The sequence below is a fragment of the Heloderma suspectum genome, chromosome 2, assembly GCF_057233095.1.
Source record: "Heloderma suspectum isolate Gila_16-S chromosome 2, 16-S_ref, whole genome shotgun sequence".
Lineage (NCBI taxonomy): Eukaryota > Metazoa > Chordata > Lepidosauria > Squamata > Helodermatidae > Heloderma > Heloderma suspectum.
In genome coordinates this window covers 16,397,896-16,425,450 of record NC_139459.1, presented here as the reverse complement: position 1 = coordinate 16,425,450, position 27,555 = coordinate 16,397,896, and the positions used below count along the sequence as shown (strand labels likewise).

The 27,555-nt window shown below is 41.9% G+C and overlaps 1 protein-coding gene across 5 annotated transcripts in view; it reads left to right on the top strand.

Moving 5' to 3' along the window:
- The window catches only part of DYM (dymeclin), a 270,157-nt gene that overhangs the window by 201,303 nt on the left and 41,299 nt on the right, over positions 1-27,555 (top strand). For all 5 annotated transcript variants that reach the window (XM_084832890.1, XM_084832889.1, XM_084832886.1 and 2 more), the window contains 2 exons: positions 11,728-11,910; positions 20,627-20,740. In XM_084832890.1, the coding sequence (XP_084689016.1) occupies positions 11,728-11,910; positions 20,627-20,740 (297 nt within the window). The remainder of the gene's footprint in view (positions 1-11,727; positions 11,911-20,626; positions 20,741-27,555) is intronic.

The window sequence follows — 27,555 nt, the reverse complement described above, 5'->3', positions numbered from 1 at the left end:
AAACAAGAATACTCAAGCACCAATTAATGGTGTACGGATTTTATAATGCGTGGCTGTAATACAGCTGGAAGTTGCAGGGTACAAAAATGATCATGACTGGTTGGAATGGAAACAAGTGAAAGAGAGGAGGAGCCAAAAATGGCTGGTATCTCAGCTGAGCTGATGGAGAGGCCCTGATGCCTATCTCTCCCTCTGCTACAGCCTGATGGAATGGCTGCTGTATGACATTTGGGAGGGAGGCAAAGCCCAATGGAGCTGCTTCTTAGCTAAGCCGATTGTTGTGCTGCTTTCCTTTTGGAGTGGTTGCTAGATGGTTAAACTACACATTACTTCAGTATTGAAGAGGAGATACTTTACAGTTTATTGAGTTCTTTGATAAGAGAAGTCTTATGTAAACTTTTCCTCAAGAAATACATAGATTCATAGAATAGTAGGGTTGGAAGGGGCCTACAAGGCGATCGAGTCCAACCCCCTGCTCAATGCAGGAATCCAAGTCAGAGCATCCCTGACAAATGGCTGTCCAGCCTCGTCTTGAAGGCCTCCAGTGTGGGAGAGCCCACCACCTCCCCAGGTAATTGGTTCCATTGTCGTATTGCTCTTATGATTACTCCAAGTCCCGATAAAATCTTTGGCCATGATCCAATGTAGAATTATCAGTGGATTTCAATACTTTACAGTGCAATCCTATACATGTCTACTCAGAAGTGAGTCCCCATGAACTCAGTCATGTTTACTTCCATGTAGGTGGGTTTAGGATTTCAGGCCATGTCTCTGTTGGTTTGTGGCTATTGAACTTGGCAAGGTTTGATTTTTTTTCTAATTCAAAACCTGTATTGCCGTTTTTAAAGATGATAGTAAAACTAAGTTTTTGAATCCAGCTTGAACTTTGTCCTTTCATTCCTTTACTTACCATTCATTCATAATATTACCTCTTTCCAGATTGACTGACTAATGTTTTGGAAGTAATTAACCTGTTCATAGAGTATTCATGGTTTCCCTTTTTAGCAAAAATGCTTTCCTATAAATTTTCTAGACATGAGTCAGGAAAAAAGTACTGACGCTTAGAAGTTTTATTCCTAATTGCTGGGAATGTAGAGCATAAATTAGAATTAATATTAGACTCTTCTCCCTGCCCCTGCCCCCCAGCAAGTTCTCAAAATACCACAGACTTTTTTAGGCTATAAGCCTACACATAGTTCTGGGAGTACGTCCTATTGAAGGCAATAGGACTTGCTTTTGAGTTGATAAGTTTGTGCTTTTGCTTTTGACTTTTCATTTGTTTATAGTTTGCTGACTTTGTTTATAGCAGCCTTCCCCAACCTGGTGCCCTCCAGATGTGTTGGACTGCAAATGCCATCTTCTATACTGGTCAGGGACAATAGCAGTTATAGTCCAACACATCTGGAGGGAACCAGGTTGGGGAAGGCTGATTCATAGTATCTGGTAGAGTGGTAGAATTGCTGATCCATTTTTCAGCATTTTGAAATACAAGGCTCTGATATCAAACCCATCAAACATGCATCCACCCCATCTGATCTCTGCTGCAAATTGAACTGGATTGTTCTGCAAGTTGCTGTTTTGTGTTCTTCTATCTCCACAGGGATTAGAGATTCACATATGATCTTGAAAAATGATTTCTATAGTAGTGCAATTTTTCTGAATGGTTGAGAATTTAGATTACCAGTGTAGAAGTAGAACTCCGTCGAGTAAGCCATTATTTTCTACAACGCTGATCACTCAAAATCCCGTTGAGTACATATTTTAGCTTGGGCAGTCTCTTACTGTGTTTGCAGTGCTGTCCTCCTGTCCTGCATTAGCTGAAATTGCCCTGGAAGACTGTATGTGTGTAAATTCTTGTAAGAGGCTTGAAGCAGATGCTGCCAAAACTTGACAGGAGCCTGCAATCCTGCCATAGCCATCACTGCCACCTTTCCAATTCACATTGGGCCCATATTACATGCTAAAGCCTAGATATACATATCTTTTCATAAGCTATTACCTCACATCTCTAGGCCTCTTCAAATGTTCACTTCCACAGGACTGATTTTAAAATCATTCCCATGTGGAAAATGTGATGGTGAAATTGAAAATCCACATGGATTTCCCAGGAAAGATCTATGAACAGAAGATGGCAGGCATTCAGCATCCTTTTCACTGTTCTTTCCTTGTCTGTGTGTGTTTTTCCAGTTTCAGGGTAATGTTTTCCATGTGTATTCCTTCATGGGAACCCTTCCCAAAACACTCATGTGGCAGAAGATGTTATATCAGAATTAATTCTCACTCCTCAATTTCCCTGACGCTTCTTGTCTATTGAAACATGGATGTGGTTGGATACATGTGTGCCACTATATGCCAGTTGCTGGGGATCACCAGCAGGAGAGGACTGTTGCCTTCGCGCCCTGTTTTTGGGCTACCCAAAGGCATCTAGTTAGCCACCGTGGGAACCATGGTGCTGGACTAGATGGACATTTGCTCTGATCCAATAGGGTTCTTCTTATGTTCTTTCATGAAATTACCTTTACATGAAAGCACAGATAGCCATATTGACCATAAGAAAAATTCCAAAATCCATGTTGCTGTAATACCTTTATTAGGCCAACCAAAAGATCACACACCCAAAAATGTGCAAACTTTTGAGATTTGCTACCCAAATTGGCGTCAGTTGACTTCTGTTACCTAGTACAGCATCTACAGTTACTTCCTGCTTTGTTAATATAAAGACTGCCTAATTTCTCTCTGTCATTCAGCAGCAAAAGGAGCCTGTGTGCTTTGACCAGGATGGAAACCACTCCTGAGAATAGCTGGACTTTATATACCCCAAAATGGAGGATGCACCATTTTCCCCCTTCTTCTTCCCAGGGGCAGCAGAGCCCTCCTCTAGCCATCACATAACCTGCTGACCCACAGACTCCTCCTTTCACATTACACCTTGGTACTAGTCTGAACTTGCAGTCAATGTGACTTCACCATCTAGTCACTCCCCCCCCCCCCCCCGCCTTTTATAACATCATGCCTGAAGAAAAGATCTGGGGATCTTGAAAGCTTGCATAATTTTTTGTGTGATCTTTTGGTTGTCCTAATAAAAGTATTACAGCAGCATGGATTTTGGAATTTATTTTTACACGGTCAATCTGATGTAGTCACAGACCAGGGCGAAATTGTAACAGGATACTTGTGGATATTAGTCCTTACTTGGCTGATTTCATTTTTGAAGTGGATAGAATGTGGCATAGAATGTGAAGTTTTTAAATCATGCAGCTGATGATCTACTACTACAATTAATATGGATCCCTAAAATTAACAGATCCCATTCCTAGTTTAGACCAGCCCTCAACCTGCAAAACAGATGAGTTTTGAGGGGACAATTGTTCTTTTAATGTCCTCATTCTATCTCTAAAATGGCTCAGCATTGTCTGGAAGCATTACAGTATTTGTATTAACAAATTAGCTACATACACCCACCAGAGCTCTTATCACTGAAAAGCTGGCTTTGAAGGCAGTTTACACACTGGACTTAAATGCAAACTTCTTGCGCATTTCCTTTTTCTTCTTTCCTCCCCCACGTCAGTTTTGTTGAAGATTTTATTTTCTGTTGAAAATGCAGGAAATTCCAGAAACAGTCTTGGAAATGTCCCAGAATGATTACAAACAAGATACATATGCTGCTCTCATAATAACTCAAAATAAAGGAAACTATCTGAGATTTGCTAGCTAATCCAAGTTTTGTTATAAGTTAAGAAGTACCTACCCTCATTGAAGGCCTCCCTATGTGTCTCCTACCTGAGATCAGAACTTGCCTCTTGGATCTTATTGGATGGAATCAAGACCAGAGCAAGAAATCATATAGATGCAGCAGGAAGCCTCCTTTGCAGATGGGTGCTTTGAGCGCACAAGACCCTTTAATTATTTGAGTGAGTTAATTTGTGGCATACAAACCCACCGGGGGTGGGGGCACAGTTTCTGAACTAGATATTAAGTATCTGCAAAACACAGCCAAAGCCATTTGCATATGTTTATTTCAAATACTCTGCTAGTAGGGTCTAAGCTTTCAAAAGGTTTTTCAAAGATAGAGCAGTAGAAAATATGAGGTTAGGGTAAGTAAACTACAATGGCAAGAGGACAGGGAATTTGAAGCCATGGGCGAGGGAGTTAAATAAATTACAAGCCTTTGACGATTCTGATCAGTCAGGGTCCTACCCAGTCACTCCATTACTATCTCCAACATGTAATCTAGAATACATGTAATCTATAAGTAGGATCTGGTGAGAATAAGGAAGGTAGTGATGCCAGTAGCCATGGTAGTTCTGTAGGCCTCATCTCTCTAGACAATGTCCATATGTTTTCAGGTTTTAGCTGACAGGCAGAAACATGTTTAAAATGAAAGCTATGATTGTAGGGATGCCAAACTCTGCAACCAATACTAGACTGCAACTTGTTAGTTGAACCTGAAGACATGCACAGTGGATTCCTGCTTACGTTAATACATAGCTAGAAGTGATTAACAGACTCAGTAATATAATTCCTGTGTCACAAAAAGACATGAAGCTGTTTAAGTCTTTGACATTGGGACATTGTCTGAAAGACCATGTAAGTATATCAGGTGAGCGTAATTAAGGTCAGTTCACACAACCAATTGGCATGTCATGAGTTGTGCATTGAGCAATTCCATACAGAGGATGGTGTGGATAAAGCAGTTCCGCGATTCCTTCAGCTTGGTCCTTATTAACCGTGCTACCAAGCTTTGAGCAGCTCTGCAGTACCTTCATAGATATGGGTTGAGTTGCAACCAAAGTATGTAGTGAAGCAGTGACAAGATCGCTACCACCTGCATCCACTCTACACTGTTAACATACTGGTTGAGTTGTGTGAAGTGGCCCTTGGAGATAGGGCATTTTCAGAATACTTACTTGTGATCTCTCACGTTGTCATTTTACATGTCCCTCTTTGTTTTAATCAGTATAGTCTTTTTAGACAGTATCTGATGCTGTCACAGTACTAGCATAAATCAACACTAGCACGATACCATTAGTGCTTGCTAGCCAAAGAGAAAAAGCAGTGATTGGCCATTGAATTTCTGTTGCAAACCACACCAGTGAAATTCGGTGGCAAATCACTGCTTTTTCTCTTTGCCGAACAAGCTAATGATGTTGCATTAGCGCTGGTTTACACTAGTGCAACACCATTAGCTTTCGTGCTGTGACAGCGTTGGATTCCTCCATGGGTTGTCTTTCTTCTCTGTCAGCCTTAGGAAAGGGAATGATGGTTTAAATCAACACAAGTCTGTAAAGTTAGTTATACCCTATGAGTTGACATTAATACCAGGCTAAACGCTTGGGAAGTGTGCTAGAGCTTGCTTCTTGATACATAGTTCAGTTTAGGCACTGGATGTTGCCACTTCACATACAGGGAAAGGAGCTTGAACTGAGCAAAACTGTTGAACTTAGAATTACTTTGCTAGATCGGTCTGATAGTTCTACTTCAGCACACTCTGCAGCAGTTGGATGCTCACAAAGGAGGCATAACGGAGATAGCCACCCCCTGTTGTTTACTAGAAATATGCTGGCTGTGGGTATGGAAGCTCCCTTTAAACTGTCATGGAAAGCCAGTGTTGTGTAGCGGTTGGAGTGTTGGACTGGGACTCTGGGGATCCGGGTTTTGTTCCCCACTTGGCCATGAAGCTCACTGGGTGACTTTGGGCCAGTCACTAACTCTCAGCATAACCTGTCTCACAGGTTTGTTGTGAGGATAAAAATGGGGAGGAAAAGGACTATGTAAGTCTCCTTGGGTTCCTTGCAAGAGGAGAAAAGGCAAGATACAGATGTAATAATAAATAATAAATAGATCTCTTCTAATTTGTCTAATCATTTTTAAGCCACTAGACTTATCTCATGAGAAGGAATCCATAAGATTCTGATGCATTTTGTGAAGAAATACTTTCTTCTGTTCATCCTGTACCTATGGGGAATCCGTTTCACTAGATGACTCCAAGTTCTTATGTTGTGAAAAATAAAATTATTTTATATAGTCCATTTGTTGGCATTTCATAGTTCCCTAGAGATGGTATGTTATACCTTTTAAATGCTCCAAGGCTACTTAAGCAGGATGCAGTCCAACTTTAGGAATGAAGCGTCCATACATTTTGAGTGGCTTCACGCAGATCTCTCACTTTTCCTTATTCAAAAATAAGGGGGTATAGTATTTTTGTTGAATGCAATGCCTAGCAGGGGATCTCATTAGCTACAATTCCGGATACAGCAGTATATCTGTGACAGTAAAACCACAGATCTAAAATCTCAAGTCACCCAAAAAGAAGAGCAATAGGAGATACCGACCATTACTATTTGCTCTCTTATCAGGAATTCCAAACAATTTTTTCATTAAGTCTAGGCATCATCTGTACCAGATGCCAATAGTAGGTAGAGATGTGTATCTAATGGTGGATATAGAAGAGGGATTTTCACTTGTATATCATTTTTTTCATTCCCCCAGCACTATGACATGCCAAGCTGCATCTGCAAAAATTCCCTCTTCTATATTAGTTGTTAAAAGTACATGAGCCCCTGTCTTCAGCTCAAGTTGTGCTGTGTCTTGGAGGGAAGATATTCCAGCTAATGATACATTTAAATTACATATTTCCAAAACATCTCAAGCAAACCTTGAATTGGTCCTCACAGAACTGGTTTGTTTGAGGGCTCTTGTTTACCTTTTTCCTGGCTCCTTTCTGCCTGGCTGTGTACTTAGGCTAACCTTTTTTATCGGCCTGGTTTGTAGGGAAAGAAGCTATTGTTTCTGTTAATTCTCTGTGCAGTTGACATGCCAGCAACTGGAGTTCATCTATATGTGCCACTTCAATGTATTTCTCCGCTAGCGTAAAATACTTTTTAAAAGGAAGATCAACAAAACTGTCAATAAAGAACATATAAACAAACCTACGAGACACTATTTTTGCATGGGTTAACTGCCTATTCTGCAGACTCAGAGCTCCATTTCATCCAGATATATATAAAGGACATGGTTTTGCTTAAGCTATCAGGTACTTAGAGAGCAATCTTGTGGCCACTAGACATTGTCTTGACGGCCAGAGGAATTTTCCATTTCTGGGAACCGAGCTCAGAGCCAGTGCGCCAAACTCAGTTCCCAGAAACCACACTCCCCTCCTCTGCCACCTCGTAGGCAGCACGGTTCTCGCCGGTCTCTGTGCTCAGAAACGGAGCATGGAGAGGGTGAAAAGGGGGCGTTCCTAGGGGTGGGGAGGGGAAAAAACCACAGAAGCTTTATTATGAAGCTTCCTATGCACCATGCAGCCTCCCCCACTCCCACTCTGAAGTGCACTGGCTAGATAGCCAAAATCAGCCATCCAGCCACAAAAGCAGGGTGGGCGGAGCTCAGAGGAAAGGATCCCCTCCGTGCTCTGCCTGCCCTGCATAGGATAGTTAGCTGCTTCTGACTTCGGTGGCAGCCAGCTATCCTGATAGCATTGTGCCCTTAAATATTGAGGACCTCTGCTACCAGTTAAACTGTCTGAAAATAATTGTGTGGCTCAAGGCCTTTGCCCCATTCTGTGGTTCTTTGAGGCTTGCAGAGGAAGCTCGTAGCATCTACTGGCAGACAGTTCAAGGCAAGAAAAAATAGGACCTTGAATAGTTCCAAGTGGGCCCTGCTGGCTGGAACTCTCTCCTACTAAAATAATAGGAGGATGTTGTCTCAGCAAGAAGCTAAAGACAACTGAAGCCTTATGTAGGCTGACAAGTCCTGTAGGGCTGTGGCAAGGCTGTGTCCTCTGGCCTGGAGGGCCCTGAATAAGGAAGTGACTGTCCTTCCCCCAAGTAAGTAGCCAATGCCTTGTCCTCATCAGAATCCTCTGCTGCTCATGAGAAGATCCCAGGGCTGGGAGTCATGACAGCTTTAAAATACAGATGGCAATTTAAAAACAAACAAACCCAAATTAGCATTGTAATCTGATTCATGATTTGGGAAGATGCCTTACTCAGGATTGATTCAGTCTTCAATAGGCAGGTGCACTATTGCAACTCCACTAGCTTTCCTTAGGTTGCATCCTGCTCAGGAAAGCCTAATGGGCAGCAGTGTTTTCTTTTTCTCTCTGTAAAACATGTCTTCTGCAAAACATGGCCCCTCCAGGAAATTCCTGACTTGTGTGGCGGATAACTTCCTCCTACAGAAAGTAGAGGAAGGAACTAGAGGATCGGCTATCCTTGACTTGATCCTAACCAACAGAGATGACTTAGTGGATCAAGTAGCAGTTACAGGAACTCTGGGGGAAAGCGACCATGTTGTACTTGAGTTCTTGGTTCTAAGGGAAGCAAAAGCCGAGTGTAGTCAAACGCGTACCCTGGATTTTAGGAAAGCTGATTTTCATAAACTCAGAACAATGATCAGTAAGGTCCCATGGCAAGCATCGCTAACGAGAAAAGGAGTCCAAGATGGGTGGGAGCTTTTAAAAAAGGAAATTCTCAAGGCACAAGTACAAACAATTCCAACAAGAAGAAAAGGTGGAAGACAACAGAAGAAGCCAGTGTGGCTTCACAAAAAGCTTAGGGATGACCTGAAAACAAAAAAGGACACATACAGCAAGTGGAAAGAAGGCCAAGTAACAAAGGAAGAGTACAGGCAGATAGCACAGAATTGCAGGGATGGCGTCAGGAAGGCTAAAGCTGAGAATGAGCTGAGGTTAGCAAGGGATGCTAAAAACAACAAAAAGGCTTTCTTCAGCTACGTGCATAGTAAAAGGCAGAGGAAAGAAATGGTGGTTCAGCTATTAAATAAGGATGGCAAAACAATAACAGATGACAAAGAAAAGGCAGAGGTGCTCAATTCCTACTTTGGCTCAGTCTTCTCCCAAAAGAGGGTCTATGACCCCCCTGGCAAAGGCGAAGTACAGGCTGAAGGGGCAGGATTGCAGCTTGAGATCGACAGGCATATGGTCAAGGAACACCTAATTACTTTGAATGAGTTCAAATCTCCAGGGCCAGATAAACTGCATCCTAGAGTCATAAAGGAACTGGCAGAAGAACTCTCAGAACCGCTGTCTATTCTCTTTGAGAAATCATGGAGGAAGGGGGAAGTGCCAGATGACTGGAGGAGGGCTAACGTTGTCCCTGTCTTCAAAAAGGGTAAAAAGGAGGAACCTGGGAACTACAGACCAGTCAGTCTGACATCAATCCCTGGGAAAATTCTGGAGCAGATCATAAAGCAATCCATCTGGAAGCACCTTGACAACAATGCCGTGATTACTCAAAGCCAACATGTATTTGTCAAAAACAAGTCCTGCCAGACAAATCTAATCTCATTTTTTGATCAAGTCACCTCCCTTGTAGACCGTGGGAATGCTGTAGACATCATATACCTCGACTTCAGCAAAGCTTTCGACAAAGTGCCCCATGATCTCCTGATGAGCAAACTAGCTCAAAGTGGGCTAGATGAAACAACGATCCGGTGGATCCACAGTTGGCTACAGAATCGGACTCAAAGAGTGCTTATCAATGGGACCTTCTCAAACTGGGGAGAGGTAACGAGTGGGGTACCGCAGGGCTCAGTCCTGGGCCCAGTGCTCTTCAACATCTTTATGAATGACTTGGAGGAGGAGGTGCAGGGAATGCTGATCAAATTTGCAGATGACACCAAATTGGGAGGGATAGCTAATACTTTGGAAGACAGAAACAAAATTCAAAGTGATCTGGATAGACTGGAGCGCTGGGCAGAAAACAACAGAATGACATTTAATAGGGACAAATGCCAAGTTCTGCACCTAGGAAAAAGAAACCAAATGCACAGTTACAAGATGGGGGATACGTGGCTCAACCACACTACAAGCGAGAAGGATCTTGGAATTGTTGTCGATCACAAGCTGAATATGTGCCAACAATGTGATGTGGCTGCAAAAAAGGCCAATGCTCTTTTGGGCTGCATTCATAGAAGCATGGCTTCCAAATCCCAGGAAGTACTAGTTCCCCTCTACTCAGCACTGGTTAGGCCTCATCTGGAGTAGCACCACACTTTAAGAAGGATGCAGACAAACTGGAGAGGGTTCAGAGGAGGGCAACAAAGATGATCAGGGGACTGGAAACAAAGCCCTATGAAGAGAGACTGAAAGAACTGGGCATGTTTAGCCTTGAGAAGAGAAGACTGAGGGGAGATATGATAGCACTCTTCAAGTACTTGAAAGGTTGTCACAGAGAAGAAGGCCAGGATCTCTTCATGATCATCCCAGAGTGCAGGACACGGAAGAATGGGCTCAAGTGACAGGAAGCTAGATTCCAGCTGAACATCAGGAAAAACTTCCTGACTGTAAGAGCAATACGACAATGGAACCAATTACCTGGGGAGGTGGTGGGCTCTCCCACACTGGAGGCCTTCTAGACGAGGCTGGACAGCCATTTGTCAGGGATGCTCTGACTTGGATTCCTGCATTGAGCAGGGGGTTGGACTCGATGGCCTTGTAAGCCCCTTCCAACTCTACTATTCTATGATTCTATTCTATGATTCTGTTTTGCCTAAAACAATTCAGGTAGCTCCAAGGTATTATGTGCTGGGATATGCTCTTGTCTTGCAGAGGAATGGCCATAGGTCAGTGGCAGAGCACAAAAAGTCTTGCATATACAGCAAGTGGTCTCAAAATCAATCCTCAGTATTTCCCTGGCATCAAAGGATATCGGGTTGCAAGGCTGGGATGGATCTCTGCTTGGGAATGTGGAGTGCTCTTTCCTGTTGGAGTAGACTATATTGAACTAGATGGAGCAATCACCCAATTCAATATATGTAGCCTTCCTGTGTTTCTACAGAGTTCTATCTGTAACTCGGCATTATGATCTACTCTGAGGATCAGGGTGCCTGCTTCTGTTTCAAGAGTCTTCAGTCAGGCTTCTACACAATTCTGCAAGGGAGAAAGGCTCCAGGGCGTGGGGTGTCATTCGAAGACTGCATAATGTGTAGGTCCTCAAGACCTCTACCTTTCCATTTCAAAAGAAAATTATTTATTTATAGATTTCTACCATACCTTTTCATAGCAACTGAGGTAGCTTACAACATTTAAATAGTAAAATTGTACCTGCTCTTCTAGTATCAGTGTAATCTAAATAATCTGGATACATGGGACTAAAAGTGAAAATAGTTATTTGCACATTTTGCAAGACAGTTCAATATTATTATTTTTTATTTGATATCTACCCTGCCTTTTGATCCAGAAGGATTCACGTAATGTTTATGTAAAATAATACAATACAATTGCATCAGGGCTGCTTCTACCCCTTCTGATTCAAAACGTGTCTTCCCTTACTGATCTTATCATTGGAGAGCCTCTGATTAGCTTCCTCGGAAATACGTAATTCTCTTGAACACAGACATAGCTACCTGCACTAACTGGTACTAATGTTCTTTAGGATGGAGCATAACTTCTATTTTTTTAAAGATCCACCTTCTGAAATGGAAAATTTTCAACGCCGCTGCCAGACAGGCTAGCTGGTCTGAGATGTATTACCGGATTAGTTCCACAGAGTGAAGCATGTAAAATATGTCAAGGTGTTAACTTCTTCAATATAATTTGGTCTGCTAAAAGATATCACAACTGATTTTGTGTATGCAAAACTAAACATAGTCAGCGTGCCCCTGAAGGATCATCTAGAACGAAGTTAAGAATTGGAAACTGGCTATATAATAACTTCTGTTATATAATATATGTTCTGCCTAATGTATATCAACTTCTTCTTACAGGCTCAGGACCTGAATGTGATTGAAGAAGTCATTCGAATGATGTTAGAGATAATCAACTCCTGCTTGACCAACTCTCTACATCATAATCCTAATTTAGTGTATGCACTGCTTTATAAGCGGGATCTATTTGAGCAATTTCGAACACACCCCTCTTTCCAGGATATAATGCAGAATATAGATCTGGTAAGTGACAATTAACTTACCATGACATTTGAAAATGGTGTTTATAATATTACTTTCTTAAATAGCTACGTTTCACATATATGTTCTTTGTGTTATTTTTGTTCCCTTTGTTGTGGATTTTCTGGTATTTGCACATACGGGTATGGTTCTCAAATCTGTATACACAACAGGGCAAAAGTGGCTATTTATATATAAAAGTATCCAAACCTTTCTACGCACGGTACAAAAATTAGAAAATAGACGTCCTGCTTGCAGGCTTAAAATTTAATAGACATAATACAAAAGAAAAAAGCATGGGAAGGGAAGAAGAAAACATGCAAAGATTGTCCTTTGGTTAGTTGTGACTGTTTCTGAATTTAATTGTTCAACTGCTGTAGAATGTTTAAAATAGTTTTATATGGTTATATTTTTATATTGCACTTTTAACTCAAGTGTAAGCTGCCGTAAGGGTGCTTGTAGCGCTAACAGGCATATAACAGCAGTTGCAGTGGAGAGCAGCGGGAGGTCTAGATATTTCCTACCTTTCTCGAAGGCTGCAGTGGTAAGGATCCCTGCTTTCCCCTCTTGCAGAGACACCAGACAAGACAGGAGGTGGCAGGCAGGCACTCCTGCCTGCCTTCCAGCAGGGGAGGATATTTGTTTGCTTCTTACTTTTAAGCAATTATAAGCTGCATTCTCTGAAATAGCACATAGAAAAACTACCTTAAAACAACATAATTCAAACATCAGTCAGTGAGTCAAAAATGCTTTATCCATTCCTCCAGCCAACAGATATATAGGAAAATAATATTCTTCATTACAATGATGGTTTAAAAGCATTTATTTATTTATCTATTTATTTATTTATTTTATCGTATGGTGCATTTACATCGCATTACAATAAAAACTTAGAGCATAATAAATATGAAATGTAAAATATAAAATATAGACAGCAATATTACAAACATATGTCTAGGTTACAGACATAGTTTTTTACTTCAGTTGTCACAGCCAGGAAATCAGCAAAGTCTCCATTGTAGGCTCGGTTTTGACATTCTGTCACTATATGTTGGATAGTTTGTTTTTCAGTCCCACAATCACAATTTGATGATGTTGTTTTGCCCCATTTATAAAGGGCATCTGCACATCTACCATGACCTGTGACAATTCGGTTCAAGGTTGTCCATATCGCATGGGGCTGGTCAAATCCAGGTGGTTTTTCCAAGATGCAGGGCAAGCTTCGGCATTGTAGAGGGCAGTTTCCTAGCCAACGTTGTTTCCACGTGTTGTGGATATTGAAATCATCTTCTAGAAGAGCTTTAGCGGTAGAAATGGCTGGATGTCTTGATCTTAACCTGTTTCGCTCCAAGTAAGTTACGCCATTTAATATTGGTAGCTGGAGATTGTCAATAACCTTCCGGTATTCTTGAAGAAGGGCGCTCTTTCGCTTGCATCCAGAGGTGGTATATGGCTCAAAACAGGCAGCCAGTATGTGGGAGTAGATCGTATCGTCCCACTAACAATACGCATTGACTCATGCAGGTGTGTATCGATCTTTCTCGTGTGCGGATGCCATACTGGGGCACAGTACTCTGCTGCTGAGTAAACTAGACCGAGTACGGTCGTTCTCAGCGTATCCACTGTTGAGCCCCAGGTAGTGCCGCATAGTTTGTGTAGAATGTTATTTCTACTTCTCAGTTTGGCAGCAGCCTTCATCAAGTGTTCTTTATAGGAAAGTGTCCTATCCAGTGTGACCCCAAGATGTTGTGATTGAGCTGGTTTCCCTTAAATTGAACGTTGAGCTCTCTGCCTGCTGATCTATTACAAAGGTGGAAGCATGTTACTTCCGTCTTTGTTGGATTGGGCTGTAACATCCACTTATAGAAATATTTATCCAGTATGTCTAGACAGCAATGACAAATCTTGATAAAATAGTTAAGAGCAGAGACATCACACTGACAACAAAGGTCCGCATAGTTAAAGCAATGGTATTCCCCGTAGTAACCTATGGCTGCGAGAGCTGGACCATAAGGAAGCCTGAGCAAAGGAAGATAGATGCTTTTGAACTGTGGTGCTGGAGGAAAATTCTGAGAGTGCCTTGGACTGCAAGAAGATCAACCCAGTCCATACTCCAGGAAATAAAGCCAGACTGCTCACTTGAGGGAATGATAATAAAGGCAAAACTGAAGTACTTTGGCCACATAATGAGAAGACAGGATACCCTGGAGAAGATGCTGATGCTAGGGAAAGTGGAAGGCAAAAGGAAGAGGGGCCGACCAAGGGCAAGGTGGATGGATGATATTCTGGAGGTGACGGACTCGACTTTGGGGGAGCTGGGGGTGGCGACGGAAGCTCTGGTGTGGGCTGGTCCATGAAGTCACAAAGAGTCGGAAGCGACTGACCGAATAAACAACACTGTTTAGATCAGAAGTGAGGACATCTTCAGTTGTCTCAAAGGGTTTATGTTGTGTGGCTATAGCCCAATCATCCACGTAGCCAAACTTCCTCGACTTTGTGTGTGGTATGTCAGCTATGTATTTAAAAGCATTGATATATTGGAACAAATAAGTCCATTCTTATTTGTGCAGTAATTGCAGAGAAATCATCACACACACACACGTCTGAAAACCTTCAAAAAGCAGAATCTTGAAAGCTAATCGACAAGTATAACAATAATTGGAAAAGGCTAGATCAACACTAAATACTGGAAAGCACAATTTATTAACCAATGTTTGACAAAAAAAATATTTCAATGCCATCCCAGTCATTATTTGCTAAACTGATTTTATAGACATATTTTTGCCAAACATTTGTTTAAAAAAATAATTTTAAAAGCTAGACTGTAGTCTTTTCATGTGTATTTATTTTAAAATATTTTTTGTTAATCCTTTCCACCAAGTTATTTACAGAGGTGGCTAACATCAAAATAAAAATTACTATATTAAAACCAGTATAGCAACATAATATCAGCACAGCATAAAATTAAAACACATAAGAAAAAGCAAGAACATCAACTATCCTGCAACCTCCCTTTGTCACTAGAGCCCTGTGAAAAAATGCACTTTTAACTTGCTGCCCCAAGCCCATCAGCAAGTTTCCTTTGATAGGGAACTCTGTGATAGAGGAGCCACCATTGCGAAGGTTCTAGAATCATAGAATAGTAGGGTTGGAAGGGGCCTACAAGGCCATCGAGTCCAACCCCCTGCTCAATGCAGGAATCCAAGTCAGAGCATCCCTGACAAATGGCTGTCCAGCCTCGTCTTGAAGGCCTCCAGTGTGGGAGAGCCCACCACCTCCCCAGGTAATTGGTTCCATTGTCGTATTGCTCTTACAGTCAGGAACTTCACCTTTTCCAGGGGGGTCATAGACCCTCTTTTGGGAGAAGACTGAGCCAAAGTAGGAATTGAGCACCTCTGCCTTTTCTTTGTCATCTGTTATCGTTTTGCCATCCTTATTTAATAGCTGAACCACCATTTCTTTCCTCTGCCTTTTACTATGCACGTAGCTGAAGAAAGCCTTTTTGTTGTTTTTAGCATCCCTTGCTAACCTCAGCTCATTCTCAGCTTTAGCCTTCCTGACGCCATCCCTGCAATTCTGTGCTATCTGCCTGTACTCTTCCTTTGTTACTTGGCCTTCTTTCCACTTCCTATATGTGTCCTTTTTTGTTTTCAGGTCATCCCTAAGCTCTTTGTGAAGCCACATTGGCTTCTTCTGTTGTCTTCCACCTTTTCTTCTTGTTGGAATTGTTTGTACTTGTGCCTTGAGAATTTCCTTTTTTAAAAGCTCCCACCCATCTTGGACTCCTTTTCTCGTTAGCGATGCTTGCCATGGGACCTTACTGATCATTGTTCTGAGTTTATGAAAATCAGCTTTCCTAAAATCCAGGGTACGCGTTTGGCTACACTCGGCTTTTGCTTCCCTTAGAACCAAGAACTCAAGTACAACATGGTCGCTTTCCCCCAGAGTTCCTGTAACTGCTACTTGATCCACTAAGTCATCTCTGTTGGTTAGGATCAAGTCAAGGATAGCCGATCCTCCAGTTCCTTCCTCTACTTTCTGTAGGAGGAAGTTATCCACCACACAAGTCAAGAATTTCCTGGAGGGGCCATGTTTTGCAGAATTTGTCTCCCAACAAATATTGGGGAAATTGAAGTCCCCCTTACTACTACATCATGCTTCCTTAAAACATTGGCTATTTGCTTTTCAAAAGTTTCATCCTTGTCTTCTCCTTGATTGGGTGGCCGGTAGTCGACCACCAGGTTCCTTTTATTCTTTGCTCCATTTATTTCAACCCAGATGCTCTCGATGGGGCTACCAAGCTCCTCCTCCTGTATTTCTGTGCAGAGATACGTATTTTTCACATACAGTGCAACCCCACCTCCCTTTCTGTTCCTCCTGTTCTTTTTGAACAAGTTATATCCTTCAATTGCTGTATTCCAGTCATGAGAGTCATCCCACAAAGTCTCAGTTATACCTATCAGGTCATAATTTCCCTCTTATATTAAGAGTTCAAGTTCGTTCTGTTTGTTTCCCATACTCTGGGCATTAGTATATAGACATCGAAGACCATGTGCTTCATAGTCTGGCTTTCTTCCTACATGTGTCTGAAGACTATTATTGGGCGCTATCAGAGCTGTTCTCTCCATTGCAGTGCATGCGCCTACGTCCATTGTTACCCCCAACATTACATCTCCCTTCCCCGTAGGATTCAGTTTAAAGTTTTGTGTAACTGTCTGCCCTAGTTCAGATGGTGGGGTACCATGAAATGGGAGAAGGCAGTCCTTAAGATATCCTGGGCAAGGCATATCTTAAGACTTAGGGCACAATCTTATGCAAGTTTAGACGGAGAAAATTCCTACAACTCCCAGCATTCCCCACCCTGCCAGCATGGTGGGCTGGGGAATGCTGGAAGTTGTAGGACTTCTTTCTGTCTAAACATGTATAGGATTGCATCCTTAGAGCTTCAAAGGTCAACACCAGCACTTTAAATTGGGCCAGGAAACCAAAAGAGAGCTGGTGTAGTGGAGTAATATTTATGCTCCATGTGGCAAGCCCCAGTTCATAACCTTACTGTCTCATTTATAATTCTGGACATTTCCAGTCTGTTCTGGGTTAAATGAGGGTAAAAGTGATCACTTGTTAAAGGGACTTCCGTCTTTCCTGGTGTTAAAAAAAAAGAGACTACTAAGAAGATTATTCGTTACCCTGTTTCTGTCCCTGGTACTTTGGCTGGTGCAGAGAAGAAGAACGCACACAAATGAGGTATGCTGTGCTACTCATATTCATAAACTTGCTTATATGTACATTCTTTACATAATATGCAGGTTATGCTGCCTGGATTTGTGGGACTGAGCTACAACAACTCTAATATTGTTCAAGTAGAAAACATCTGCTTCACTTAGTAACCAGAGATAGTATGATTTCTGCTTTCATTTATTGCTAAATTCTGTTCCAGAACTAAATGGACTCCAGTTCTGGAGAATGTGATAGGCTTTTTCTTACTGGTAATTGCTAATGCTGGACAGTCCTGTTACAGAAAGTTGGTTGTGTATTACTTTTGTTGCAATGAGGAGTTACCTGCAAGAGGAATAGTTCTGATAAGTAAGTGACAAAGCTTCTCAAGAAGTAGAGAACAATCCTAATAAATAAGTGAAGAATGACTGCAACCATTTGCTGAAGTTGCCCGTTATTGGCTCTTAAGGATGTCTTTGTAGACAGGGTGCTCACTTGCCGTGAAGCAAAAGATTATTTTCATTTGATTTATGGGGATTTAATAGTACTTGTTAGATTAAAAAAGGAGATACTTGCAGTCCTGAGAACACTGTCGTGTGTGTGTGTGTGTACCCTTACCCTCTTTTCATGGACAAAATCTGGTGTAGCATGAAGGTGCTAGAAAGTCCCCAGTTTAGATATCATTTCTGCCATGAACTCATAAGCTGGTCTTAGGCAAGCCACTCTCTCAGCCTTTCTCAAAAGAACAACCCCAAAACAACCCAGTGAGGACTGAGCATGCTCAGTAGCTACAGTCAGTTAGAAAAGAAAAATGGAAAACTGGGCAGTGGGGGTGGAGTGCCCTGCTTTGAGCTCCTTATAGCCAGCCTTCCCTAACCTGGTGCCCTCCAGATATGTTGGACCACAACTCCCATCATCCCAGCCAGCACAGCATTGGCCATGCTGGCTGGAGTTGATGGAGGTTGTAGTCCAAACATCCGGAGAACACCAGGATAGGGAAAGCTGACATACAGTATTCTGGAAGAGGGCTTGACTGGCTGGCAGGAACCCTGAACAGGAGCAGGCCTGCTAACAGGTGAGAAAGAATACACTGAAACATTTTGGTTTCAGGTCTTACCTGTCAAGTATAACTAACAAAGTTTGAGCTTTAAGGCTTGCAATGTTTGCTTTGTGATACTAATTTTTTGGGAAGAAATTTGTTAAGGATCTATGGTAGGGAGTGATTAGAATCAGCAGACTAGTTATTTCTTTACTGAAGAAATGCTTTTCCTATTTAATGTCATTTGCTTTGCACTTTAAGCATATTCTGGAAAGCCTTCTTTGCAAGCCTGAGGAGTCTCCTGCTCCAAAAGAGAGGTAATGCCTGTACTTGCTTGCAGCGATGATGTATCTCCTTTGAGTCCTAGAGAAATCAAACTGTCAGCTCTCTTTTGTTTTACTAATAGCAGCAGAGTTGTAAGGGCCTAATTAGGCTTAAGGGCTCCAGTTGGGTGTCTAGCTCTGCAGTAGAAGGCAACTCAAGCACATTATTGCCATGCAGTAAACCATTTCACAGTGCTTGAAGATTATCAAAGAAATGTTAGAGCCCTCGGTGATATGGGCAGTGCTTCTCTTCATAGAAAGGTCCACTGACTTCTCGAGATTGCATGCACGTTTAGCAGCATTAGACCTACCTTCCTTTATAATATATTGCAAAAATAATTATTATAGGCCTTGGAGTGGAAGGTAATCAAGTCAGTGGGGGTTTCACGATTCTGAGAATGATCATGGAAAGAACAGCACTCATTACTGTCATGATTTCAAATTTTCTTAGAGAACCTCCTTCCTGTTTAAGTTGGCAATGAAAGCCATGAACTAGTGCAGCTTACTGAAGTGGAAGCTCATGTACATCAGGATTAAAAAAAATAATTGTTCAGGTGTTCACTAGGAAGGGGCTGCTGATGGAGAAGCAGCCCTATAAATCCCATGTTTACACAGATTGATTTGTTTGCTGCATGTGTGTGTCTGTATGTGTGTATATAGTCAGTCTCAAACACACATACACACGGTGCTTTACATAGGACAGGTTAGACAGATCCCTGTCCCAAGGTGCTTACAGTCTAAAAATAGACCTAAAAAAAATCAAAGGAAGGGGAGGCTTAACCATAGTTCCTGAGATGCATGCAATGGAAAACTGTGATTAACTGCAGCTTCCTGGCTTCTTCACTCACTTTTATAAATGGAGAAGTGAAGTGGCAGCAAAGGGGCTACTTGTGGGTGCATAGAGCTCTTGCTTATTAACCCAGGATTTGACTGTCTGAATGTGACCATTTGAGAGAGTGATTAGAAAGGTATGAAGAGAACTGGCTGAGGACATCTTAATAATATGTAGCCTCTATATACTACGAGTGTCAGTAATGCAGTCCCCATGGGCACTATTGTGCCCTTCGACACATTCATTGGCACTTGCCAAGGTTCCCTGCCCTCCCCCTGGGGTGAGCTGCATGGCTACCTAGGGTGGGTTGCAGGGCTGAGATGAGGAGAAAGGCGGGATGCGTGCATGCGTGTATAACGGATGAACAGAATGTGTGTGTGTGTCTGTATAAAACAGAGTGTGTGTGCATGTGTTTAGGGATGATCTAGAGGGGGAGAGAGAGCATGTAGATGGGTGGAGGTGATCCTGCAAGAGAGAGAGAGATTGTGCGGATCTTGTCTGTTGGGAGTGTTGGGTGAGGGGTGCACTATAGGGTGAGAGTGTTTGAGGAGGTGATCCTGAATGGGAAGGAGAACTGTGGGTTTGTGTTTCGGGGCTCAGACCCCAACTCTGCCATCAATTTTCCCATGTATTCAGGGCTTTGGGAGAGTTACTTGTCTCTTACCCTCCCCAGTTTCCCTTTCTGTATTTTGTGACTGATCATGGCAGGAATTTTGTGACAGCACCTACAACATCTCAAAATTCCAAATGTCTCTACCAGCCCCCAAAGTCTGGAGACCCCATGAATGCTTTCAGGCATTTAAAGCAGTTCACATACCTTATATCAAGAATCCTCAACAGGCCTTATGAGATAAGCTGGTGTTGTTATTCCCTGAGTAGAGATAGGTGGAGGAGACTGAGAAATGGTAGCTTGCTAAGGCCATGAGGAGTTTATACATGAGATAAGATTTGAACTGGGGACTTTCCGATCCTCAGCTCAGTCTCTTGGCCTCCATGCTACACTAAATTTAGTATATGTACTTTTTTGGATCATGACCATAGCACATTTGATCAAGATGTAGATTTGCAAAGAATGGTGCTTAAATTCTCTGTGTGGCTTAATTGAATTGTGAATGCTAAATATTCTTTTTAATCTAGCATTAAACCTGACAGTTGATGAATATCAGTTAAGAAGCCACAAATGTCACATAGATTGCTATCATATTGGCACATCTAAAAAACAAAAACAAAAAATCTGGTTGATAGACATCCTAACATTGCTTAATTAACCCCTGCTTCCACTTGTTTATATTTTTTCTCATTCCATTCCAGGTGATCAGCTTCTTTAGCTCACGGATCGAGCAGGCTGGAGCTGAGCTGTCAGTGGAGCGCGTTCTGGAAATCATCAAGCAAGGAGCAGTTGCACTGCCCAAAGACAGGCTTAGAGTGAGTGTTGGCAAAGCCAATCAGAGGGTGGCATCCCACAGAGCAGCACTTTAAGGATAATTTGTTCTTTTTCTTTTTGTTAGATTATTGCATCATCTGCTGTGCAGTTCCATGTATATTTGTGTTTAGGGATCTGTATGGATTATTGATCTATATGAATGCTACAAAAAACATGAATGAGTGAAACATAGATTGCCATTTTTGTAAACTTTCCCTTTTTTAGGACTCTACTGAGTTATATTCATTTTTTTTAAAGAGCTCTCTTATGACTTTATGTTTTGGAATTAAAAATAAAATTCTGTACTCTGCTCTCAGGGGCACAGAAACAACTTAAATATCAAATTAATATTATCAAAGTCTATCAGATAAAACCACATTGGAACATAAAATATTAGCATTGACCAAACAGTAACTTCTCCCGATCTACACTTGGTGGGAAAGTGAGAATGTGCCTGCCTTCTTCTTGCACCCAGCTGTCACATGGGTGTAACATTTTTCCATGAGGTATATGCATGTAAAGTCAGATACGTGTGACCCAGATTGCGTGGTTAATTCCTAGATTTTATCTAGGGTCTTGACTGTGCTGTTTGGGCCAATGAAAATTGGATTTTTCATGTGTGCATCCTAGTCATTCATTACACCCACACATGGACGTCCAGTGGCCTTAGAGCAGGGATGGACAGAAAGTAGATCTCCAAATGTTTTATACTTCAACTCCCAGCATTCCTGAACATTGGCTATGCTGGCAAGGGCTTCTGGGAGTTAAGTCCAAAACATCAGGAGATCTGCCCACTCCTACCTTAGAGGATGAACAGGCATGCCAAGTAAGTAGGGAGAAAACACATGGGGAAGGGAGTATTGTCCAAGCCAGGCTGCTGTAATGAAAAAATGATCCAGTTTCCACCTGGCTTAAAATCCAGGTAACATGGTTAGTCTTAACTACATCTGTCTTAAATGTACCTCTTAACTACAGTTAAGGCAGAATTTGCTGTGGGAAGGGAATGCTCTTGGCCTGCTCCCAATCCCATGCTGGCTGGAGAATGCTGGGAGTTGTATGACTTTTTCCTGTCTAAATATGCGTAGGATTGCATCCTAAGAGTTGTAGTAGCCCCATGACATCTGCACTGTTTCTAACTGCCTTTCACTTCCCAGTTTGTCAACTATCCACTGATTTAGACATGTAGCATGGGACTCTTTACTCTGCTGTCTGTGGATTGGGAACCTTTACACTGCCCTTTCTAAAGAAATGTACATGAGTGCATATGACACTTGTCGTTTTCTGTTTCTCATCTCTCAGGAAAAGGTCACAAGTTTTATTTTCAAAATATGATATAATTATCAGGGTCATTATACTGAATGAAAAGAACAAGATAATAAAAATCAGTGGTGTGGGCAGGGCAGGATTTGGGGACAGAGATCCAGGGTCCCACTCAGCAGGGTGAGAGGGCAAAATGCAAGCAGGCTTCGCTCACCAAGTGAGGTAATACAAATTACCATCTAAAGAAGAGGGCCCTGTAAGTCCATTGTCTGAAACTTCCTAACTGCACCACTGCATAAAACATAGTAAAAACATCAGATTTAGAGGCAGAGCTGTGTCAGGGGAATTGGTCATCCACTTAACTTTTTGTACATATTTTCATGATCAGGCCCCAACATGAATCTAGAATCATGTTCACCTGCCCTGAAAGATAAGATGGAGAACTGATCCCATATTATATTGCCATGTGTATTTGTTTATTATTAAAAATATTTTAGACCACCCTTCATCCTTGTGGATACCAGGGCGGTGTACAAAAGTGATCTAAATCATCATACAATTTACAATGAAAACAATAAAACAAATTCATTATCATAAAACCATAAAAGGGTAGCAAATACAGCAAACAGGCAATTAAAATGCGTAGAAAAACAAAAAAGTTTTGAGCTAGCGCCAAAAAGATTGCAATGTCAGTGCCAGTCACACCTCCATAGGGAGGGTATTCCACACTCAGGGTGCCACAACAGAAAAGGTTCTTCCCTGTTGTCACATAATGTACCTGAGTTCTTCCCTGACTATCTTAAACATGGGTGGGCTGATATAGGGAGAGTCGCTTTAAAGGTAATTACCAGCACCTTGAAGTGGGCTCAGAAGCAAATAGGTAGCCACTGCAGCTTCTTCAGAATCACTGTAATGTGGTTGTACCTGGCTGTAGCAATTACAATTTGGGCTGCTGCATTCTGCTGTAGCTGAAGCTTCTGAGTTATCTTCAAGGGTAGCCTCATGTACAATGCATTACAGTAATCCAAACCATGAACCACCATGGCTGGACTATCCCTGCCCAGGAATGGTTGTAGCTGGTGGTGAAGCAACCCAAGCTGGTAAAAGGCACTCTTAGCCTCAAGTGACAGAGCTGGAACAAAGAATACCCCCAAGCTACATACCTGCTTTTTCAGGGGAAATGGAACCCCATTGCACACCCATTTCCACCTACCTGTATGTGTTGAGGGGTCACATCAAACAGTGAGCCCATGCCCACAAAACCTCATTTCAGAATCAGCTGAGTCCTTCAGCAGTTGGCACTTAAGGTTCAAATAAGAAATGCTATTTATGTAGAGTAGCACCCTACACAGGAACACACTGTGAATTAAGATAATAAGGACTTACTGTTGTTTGGATAATTGAGAAGAGGGTGTTTATACTGCAGTGTTACCAAAGATATTTGCCAGATGTTGGCTTGCTCTCCCAACAAGCATATGTGGCATGTGATTTTCATACACTTCATTGAGTGCTCCAGCCCCAGGCTACATAGTGGAAGATTAGATGCTAGACTAGTAGGTGAACTGTTGGCTTTGATCCAGCAGAACTGTTGTGATATTCTGTCAGAGGGATATAGCACCAAAGTCTAGATCTATCCAGACACACATTTGGGAGAAAGAGGGTGAACGTGTTTGACAGTCAAGTCCCTGAGAACTGGAAACTCCCTTAGCATCTTCACCTGACTGCTGCTCAAGATAAGCATGATATAATTAGCTGTCAGTTTAAAGTGTCAGCTCCTGGCCGTGTGCTGTGTAGGGCAGGGAAAGTCCAAACTGGGTAATTAGCCTTCTTAGAAGATTCCAGCAGGAGCCGGGAGATAAAGGGGCAGGTGGTGAAATTACCAGCTCTTGGATTTCTCCTTCACTCTGGTGGGAGGAGATAAACAAAACTAATATGCCTGGGTCTTTAGGTGGAAGCAGCAACATTCAGAGATAGAGCTGTCTCCCTTGCAGACAAGCAGCCCACATTACAGGCTCCCTGTTTTATTGCAGAAGATTATTATTAAGAGTAGTTTAAAGATCAGAGTGATAAGTAAAAAATTGGCTTCCGTGTCTATCTTCTCCCCCCACCCCACCCCACCCCACCCCACCCCTAAAGTTCACAGTCTTCTTCTTTTTTCTTCCTTTGGGTGAAATTATCTGTAGTTTGAGGATTAAGAGCCTGAGAGGAGTGAGACCATGTCTGGAGTCTGGGAGTTATCTCAGGGTTTTTGTGGAAGTTAGCCAGAAGATTGTTGCACTTTAAAAAAAAAAAAATGGTAGTAAGTGGGAAAACCTGTTTTGAATGCCAGACATTATTAACTGAAAGCTGACATTTGAGTTCATAGAATTAGCAACATTTAAGCGATCACATATTAACGCTTTTGAAAGAAACTTCCTACTGGTTAAGCTATTTGAAGACAAAACATTTAATTTACAAATGATTTTCCTCTGTTGAATTCCCAAGTTTTATTTCATACTGTATTGCCTGGGTTTTTGTTACTCCTTCCTTTTCTCTTTTATGCTTCCCACATACTTGCCAGTATGTTCCCAACATTGCCCCTTGCGAACATGGCACTGAAGTATCTAACGTTTATTGAAACTTCTTCTACTTAACAGGACACTGAAACCTGCTCTTTAAAAATAGAGCCAAAGGGGAGTGAGGGCAACATTTTACGCTTTCTAGCTCACCCCTGTGTTCTTTGTCAAAAATGGAGGGGGGGAGTCTATTAGATGGCTTCAAAGTGCACTGCTATTTCATGAGAAACAATCCCTATGAAGTAAGCTAGGGGGTGAAGAACAAATGGAGGCAGCATTATATTTAGAATTGCCAAGTTCTTGACCCCAAGACTTATATTACAGTGGGCATACTATTCAGTTGGATGCAGGAACTATGCCAGCCCCAAGAGGGAAAATCTGAAAAAACAAACTGTGAAATGACATCATCAAGCAAATCATAGTATTGGGACGCAGAAATGGTTAGGATCAATGCCTTCTCAGTGGCTGATGTTAGACTTTAGGCTCAGAACATACCTTGTAAGTAAAACCGCCCCCAACCTCTCATTGACTTTGGCCTTGGAACTTTGGAACATAAGCCTGAGAGAAAATGGCTAGAATGTAGGCATGCTCAAAGGAAACCTTACTTTGGGGGAACCAACGGTCCTGCTGCTTGACCAGCAAGGCTGGGGTTTCACTGAACAGGCTAAAGAGAAGCCTGATTCCTAGAACAGAGGAGGGCAACACGCCAGATTCAAGAGTGGCAAAAATTTTGAAAATATTTTATTAATGAAATATGGTGGATTGGCACTATGGAGTGCTAAAAGCATCAGATTTAGCTTGCAAAGCTAAATTCCAGAGTGTGGCTCACAGGGGGCAAGGGATGACCAGGGGGCAAAAATGGCCCTGGGGTCTCCTACAGTTGCCCATCCCTGCTGTAGACAGATAAACAGGTCTAGGCCTGCCCAATATTTGGATGGAAGACCACCTGGGAACTCCACATGCACTGCTCTAAATTCCTTGGTGAAAAGGCAGTTACATTTATGCAGTTGTAGCTTAAATTCTGCGCCACTTGAGGTATGACACTGGTGGACATTGGTACCCTAAATCTGGCCCTGAATTTTTCTTAGTCTGAAAGGAAAGTTCCTTCTGCCATTTTGAGAGCTGTGCAGTGCTGGTTGGAAGTTCCTACGTTGTAATCCTGAGAAGGGTTCTGTCCCACCATAAGGGCCTTACCCTCCTAGCACAGATCTCATGTAGTCAGGCTAATCTTAGCTATTAGGCAATTTAGACTATGAAAAACTGCAATGGTAAACTTAACAATTTAACACATGGTTGACATCATCTTTACGATGAAACCTTAATTTACTGCATTGCTCTGTTTCTAAGGTGGCCAGATTTCCCTTTATTTTGAAGGAATTTAGTCCAATTTAGACCATCATTGACTCATTAAATTTAATTCTGATTGCTGCAAACAAACAAATCCAACATCCTGAACATCTCACCTTTCATTTAAATAAAACAGCCATTCTACCCTCATAGTGGCAGAATGGAGAGGTGGGAAGTCTACACGACAAGTTCAGAAACCAGAGAAAGGAATGAGGGTGCTGCTTTGGGTTCCACTTTGTTCTGCCCCCGCCCACATGGAGACTGCTCATTCCTCCTCCTCTGACCTCCATCTCATTTCTTGCCTTCCTTTGCCCTATTATTCAGCTGAGTCTCACATGCTCATAATTATTTATTTGGTGGTGCAGAGAACAAATGTTCACAGGCCATTTCCCCGTGCGCCAGTCTACATTGCTGAAACCTAAACATTTTGAAAAGACTGAAGTAATCATATTCTGGCAAGTTGTTCTAGAATGCCCATAAAATAAAATGATAGTTTTTGCATTTTTATTTCTTTAAATTTTAAAATGCCACCAACACACCCAGTAAAATATCTGCTCCAGAAAACCTCTGAAAATAATGTTTAAATTGTAACTCATTCCAAAGATTAGTTTATTTTGCTGTCACAAAGAGAAGTCCTTTTTCCACATAAGGTCCTAGTTATATTAAAGCATACTATTGGTCAAAGGATTGCTTGATATAACAGCAGTGGTGTTTATCATGGCATCCACAACCTCTGTGTGACTCTCCCAAAGAGAGCTCATTCGTCTTGTAACTAAACCTTTATTTATATATTACTCTCAACATTTGAAAAGGGGTATTTGAGCTCTTACTTCTCCCCAGGTATGGTCTGGGTCTGAAATCCTGCAGTACGTACTTTAATAAGTATTAGTATCGACTTCTTCATGGGAGGGGGGAATCCCTAGATGGGCGGCAGGAAATTCATTTTTAAAATATGGCTGAACATGAGAACTCAAATACCTGAGGTTTGTGATTATATTGTAGTTGTCAGTCAGCTCTGTAGTTAAAACAGCATTTCTGCCTTCATATGGTTCAAGGCTGTGGTGTGGGATTCATCTTATGGTAAGGAGATGTCAAGGGGGAATACTTCTCAGGAGGAGGAAAATTAAGACAACCTACCAGCATTGCTGACCAGTGCAAGAACGAAACAGCAATTTTATTTTACCTGTCATTCTGGTATTAAAAGCTATAAAATGTCCTAACGTTTTTCTGGCTCCCCTGTAGAAAAGTAATACAAGCACCACTTCACCATCTTAATGTAGGCAAATGTGCATTAGCAAGACTCTCTTGAATTTCTGCCATTGAAACTCCTTGCCATGTAATATCATGTTTTTATTGTAAGCAAGCCACAAAGTTCTCCGACAAAGCATAATTATCTGGCTTTCTAGCTTATAAGGAGCCCTCCATAAAAGATTTCTCTTTGTAGACCAAGAGTAAACAGATCTTCAACCCTGTTCCTGTCCAGCATCCAAGAATGTGAGAAGCTGTGTTGCTTAGCATTTCAAAGAACAGCAGCTTTAAAGGTTATGAGCTACTGCTAATTGTTGTCAAGGCATAGGAGTTTGGTCTTAAGGAAATATCATCTTTCTTATTAGGAAAGATTTAAATTAGCCTTCTCCAACCTGGCACCCTCCAAA